Source organism: Pteropus alecto, unplaced genomic scaffold (genome assembly GCF_000325575.1).
Source record: "Pteropus alecto unplaced genomic scaffold, ASM32557v1 scaffold143, whole genome shotgun sequence".
Classification (NCBI taxonomy): domain Eukaryota; kingdom Metazoa; phylum Chordata; class Mammalia; order Chiroptera; family Pteropodidae; genus Pteropus; species Pteropus alecto.
In genome coordinates, this window is record NW_006434828.1 from 2,419,640 (window position 1) to 2,424,875 (window position 5,236).

The 5,236-nt window shown below is 58.7% G+C and overlaps 1 protein-coding gene across 1 annotated transcript in view; it reads left to right on the top strand.

Annotated features, from left to right (window-relative positions):
* Positions 1–556, top strand: part of MLPH (melanophilin) — a 30,286-nt gene extending 29,730 nt beyond the window's left edge. The window contains 1 exon segment of the mRNA XM_015587821.1: positions 530–556. Coding sequence (XP_015443307.1) covers positions 530–556 — 27 coding nt within the window.
* The last annotated feature ends 4,680 nt before the right edge of the window (positions 557–5,236 follow it).

Sequence of the window (5,236 nt, forward strand, 5' to 3'; positions counted from 1 at the left end):
CACCCTCACATACTGATATTAAGTCCTCAGAGTAAAGAAAGTTGGGATAAAATAGCAAGTAAAGTAAAATCAGCAGAAGTTTTAAACAAAAATCAAACATTTCTTAAAGGTGCCGGGTATGTCAAGGGTGGGTCTCTGCTTGCCCTGGGGTGGGATCCCGCTCAGGGGAGGGGCCAGCCTGAGAGACCGTGAGGACACTGGGGCAGGGGACAGCCTGAGAGGGGGAGGACAGTCTCCCCACCACCCCGCCAGGTGCCCAGGGACTTGAGAAGTGAAACGCTTTCGAGTTCGAACGTATGTCCTCGTGTGTCAGAGCTTTACATGAGCACGTACTTTCCATCCCTCCACCCCGTTGGATGAGAGCCAGTGTCATCGACCCAGATCCATGTGCCAGCGCCTGTAGCTGCATGCACTCCCATGTGTGTGCACACTCGTACCTCCGTGCACACGTGTATCCGTGCCTATGTGTATGCATCTGTGCGCACACCCATCTTGCACGCTTATGTGTGTGTGTGCTTGTGCTTCGCAGAAACCCGTGATGACCCACAAGCCCTAAAGGGGGAGGCTCGTGGGAACAGGACAGCGTGACAGCAGCCGCAGCCTTGCCTTCCCTCCTCCACGGCCATCGCACCCCTCCCTCCGCCTGCACCGTCCACGAGGGACCCCACCTGTGAGATGGCACCGGTCCTCAGACCTGCAGCTGCCCACACGCCCACACACCCTCCCTGACGGCTTTCAAGGCTGCCTGCCAGGCCACTCTGGCCCACGAGGACCCCGGGCCGGGGCGGCTCTCCCCTGGGACGCTGCGGCTCAAACCTCTTTCCGTGCGGCCTTCACTGGTCTCACCACTGCCTGCCTTACGTTGCTCTCATGGACGGAACAGGAAGGGGCGATGTGTGGCCTTGACCGTGCCGTGCTGTGGGCAGGTGTGCGTGTGTTTCTGTGGCGGGGGGGCGTGACTGGAGAAGGAAACCAGGCATCAAGACAAGCGACAGAACTCGTGACCACTGCACACAAGGGAGGAGCAGACGCCCAATGACAGACACGCCTGTCCTGCAAGGTCCCCCGTGGTTCACGGACCAGGAGAGGTGACCGAGGGCAAGGGCAGCATGTGAGCATTCGGTCAGTGCCCAGGCACAGGCGCAGATGACCTTCCAGGAAAGGCGGCTAGACGGGATCCCAGCCTGGCACGGCCCCTCACTGCGCTGGCGACCTTCCAGGAAAGGCGGCTGAGGGCGTGCTAGATGGGATCCCAGCCTGGCACGGCCCCTCACTGCGCTGGACTGTGTAGGACTGAGGGCCAAGGACCAGTTAGTGATGCCTGCCAGCCACTTGCCATCGGCTCCGTAGCTGAGCCCGAGTCCCACCCCCTCGGACAGTCTGGGGTTGAAGGCTGCTTCTGGGCATCTGTGTGGCTCATCACTTTGAAGGGGACCCACTGGGACCCTCCAGAGCTGCCTTTGAGCGTGAAAGCAGTCGTCACATCTCCGTCGCTAAGCGTGGCTGCAGCTCCACAGGTTCACTGATGTATTTAGTCCTCAGGTTAAATTTACTGGGGGAAGGGGTCAGCCCATGCAGAGGAGGACGCTGAGCCCTGAGTGCGAGGTGGTGTCTCCTGCAGCTACTGATGTGACCCCCAATACTTCCTGAAGTGCCTTTGGGGCAGCTTGAACTCGGCTCTCTCAGACTGGGGCTTCTGTTCAGTTGACATGGTGACCAGACGAGGAAGTCAAAGCGGAGATGCCCAAGGGCCCGTGGTGGTGTCTTCCTTGGACCTGACTGTGGACAGAGCCCAGAGCCCGCCCACGGCTGTACAGAGCCAATACTACTGGCTTCGCACGTCCACGGAGCCATGGACGTCACAGCCACCGCCCAGGTCCCGTGGCAGCTCCCAGAGCAAAGGCAGCGTCTCGGGGATCAGCTCCGAGTGGATGGACCGGCTTCAGCGGCGCTAGGGTTCGTGGGGAAGGTGGGTCCGAGGCCTCCTCTCGGCGGAGGCCGGTTGACGTGCATCACCCCCACGCAGCGCTTCACGTGATTAAACGGTCCCTGCAGAAGCAAGGGAGGCGGTGTTCTGTGCGCCCTCCTTGCTCACAGAGCGAAGTGGCCGGCCCGCTGCCCTGACACGTCCCTGCATGTTACTACAGCAGGGACAGCAAGTCCCTGCCCCCCCAGAGCCAGGCACGGCACCGTGCTCTGGGCACCTGCATCCGGCCCATGGCCAAGGCCCCTTTAAGGAGCTGCAGATGCACAGAGCAGCCACCTGGCCGTGCCTCGGGCTCCTCCGACACCTGCCACCAGAACTCATCACTTCTCCGTCCACAGAGCCCCTGTCTCGGCCCACCCAGCTCCGACCCGCACCTCAACCCCAGTCCTCAGGCCCCTCGTCAGCCCCCAGGCCCCACCCTCTGTGTCTCCCACGCCACTTCCAAATCCAGATTCTCCCTCAAACTCCTTCAGAAAACAGGAAAAGGAGACAGTACCCTCGGTGAGGTTATAAAACGTCAACACCAAACAGAACAGACAGGAAGGAAAGGAAAATTAAAGGCATCAGATGAGTGGGCCACATCCAGCAATGTGTTAAAAACCCTACTTATCTCGGCCGAGTGAGCTCATCCCGGATAAGCAAGGAACTTTCAGTGTTAGAAAAAGTCCACATCATCGTAGCACACTGCAGGCTAAACAGGTTACATGTGAAAAACGCAACGATCATTTTAATCAATGAAGAAGATCATATGAAACAAAGAACCAGCTCAGCCAATTGAAGCTGGAAGGCGGGGTGGCCAGGCCTTTGTTCCCAGGCACCAGAACCTCTGCAGATGCGGGGTGGGCTTCCAGAGAGGAACTCTGTTGCACAGGTTCAAGTTCATATGCTCCACACGAGGCCACGTGCTGTCCTGGGTGAAATACCAATCGGCCAAAGCCAGAGCGAGAGCATGTGGCTCCCTGCCCCGACACCCAGGACCCAGTCAAAGAGGTTGTAGGCAGAGCTCCCTGGGCTTGGGGCTCCAGTCACACCGGCTCTGGGGACCCATTCCCAAGGCACACAGCAGCCAGGAGAAGCCCCAGGAGCCAAGCGCCAATACCTCACTTGTGTCTGCCACCTGCCACGTCACATCTCCAGCTCTCAAAGTGCCCCTCAATAATCCCGGGTCCACTGATGGGTGCCACCAGAGACCACGGCAGGGGACACCATTCTCCCCTCAGAAGGGCTGAGGCCTCTGCTTCCACACTGAGTGGGAGGAGGGGCTGGAACAGTGTCACAGTGCCAGGGCCACCTCCCCCTGGCCTGCTGCCGCCCATTGGTGAGCCCCCAAAGTGGCAGGGCACCAACGCAACACTGTGACAAGTCTACTTTGCTGAAAGGGGGTTCACTGCCCCCTTACACGCATGTGCACACACATGTACACACAGGCACGTGTGTGCACAACACACACAGGTACATTCACACATGTACACAGGCATGTGAACACATGTGTGACACAGGCATGTGCACGCACAGGCACATGCACATCTGTGTGTACACAGATACATGCACACGCAATGCGCACGCGTGCACACACAGGTATGTGCACACACAATACACAGGCGCGTGCGCGCTCACTCTCCCACGGTGATGCTCGCACAGCCACCTCCAGCTCCCGTGGTCCCGAACTTCCTGTAGTTTCCGTTGTCCCGGGCGGCCGGTACCACACACACGTCCCACGGGCACTGCCCTGGGGACTCACGCCAAGGCAGGCCCACACCTCGGGCCCGCGGTCCTCCATCATCACCGCTATCCGTAAGAACCATCCAGGGGCTTTGGCCACCACCCATGCTGGGCCACCCCAGGACTTCTGACGGACCCATCCCCAGCGACCTCACTCGGCAGCCAGGGTGACGGCCCTGCGCCCGCCCTCCACCCCCTCTCCTGACACTAGCCCTCACCACCGCCCCGGACTCCAGACCCCCAGGGCGCCCACCAGCCACCACAGCTTCACCACCAGCAGTGGGCAGCCGGGTATGACAACCCCCAGAGGGTGAAGTGCTGCCCCGAAGATTCTTCTAGAATCTGATGGAGGCACATGACTTGGCACATCGCCACCCCGCACGTCCAAGGGGCAGCCGAGAGGTCCCTGCCTCAGCACAGCTTCCCCAAGACTATGCCCAAACCACTTACTGGCCTGGACACAATCGGGTTATTCGGAATATGAATAAGTTAAATGGTAGAATATCGGGTAGTTATTTCAAATGGTATCGATATTCATCATGAAAAGAATGAGATTCAAAACATATAAATATGCCTAGTCTGCCCCGCAAACGTGGGGATCCCACTGGAGGGGAACAGAGCACACACGTTAAATTCCTTCCAAATGTATATAAATTGCTTCTATAATAAACGTCAACATATTTGTTTCCTAATAATAACAAACCTACTTTAAACGTTAACTAGAAAGACTTGTAAAAGCCTAGAAAAAAGATGTATTTTAAGTTGTGGAAACAGGATGAAAGTAGTTTGTACATGGTGAACGCCACTACGGAAAGCCACGTGAGTGATGGACAAGGACGGGGAGGTGTCACGAAGATACAGAACCGCCGTGCCAGGCACGGGTGGCCTGTCCTCTCACCTCCCCAGTGGGAACCACGATTCGGAGGAGGGGCTGCTGCACGGTCACCTTTCTGGGTCGTGACAGTGGCTCCGGTGCTGCCCGGACCGCTGGCGCCTGACTTTGCAGTCTGCCGCTAAGGCCAGCGTGAAGAAGGAAGCTAATGTGTTCTAAAACCACTCGGCCCAAATGAAATTACATAACCCAGGAGGGACAAATCCCTGTCGTTGATGAGAGTTTAAAAAAAAACGGAAAACAAAGACTCCGTCTTTGACGCTGCCCAGTGAGGGATGGGGGAGGGGGCTGTCTGGGGGTCGCCCACTTCCTCCTCGGCTATAAAAGGAGTGAGCTGGCTCCCACCTGAGTCACCACTCAGGACACCGGCAGCACTCAGCACCGCCGTGGGGAACCGCGGTGAGTAGCCTGGGACTGGGGAGGCACCGTCACTCTGCCCCCTGCCTCTGCAGAATCTCTCAGTCTGGGTGTGGGTCACGGCCCTCGGCACCCAGGGCTAGCACCGAGGGAGCCAGGCAGGGCAGTCGCCCCACCGTGTGTGTGTCCGAGGGCCGCCCCTGCCTGCCCGCCCGGGGACCCCAGGGCTCAAGCACTCCATGGTGGAGACAAGAGGCCAAGGCGGCCGGAGCGACTTC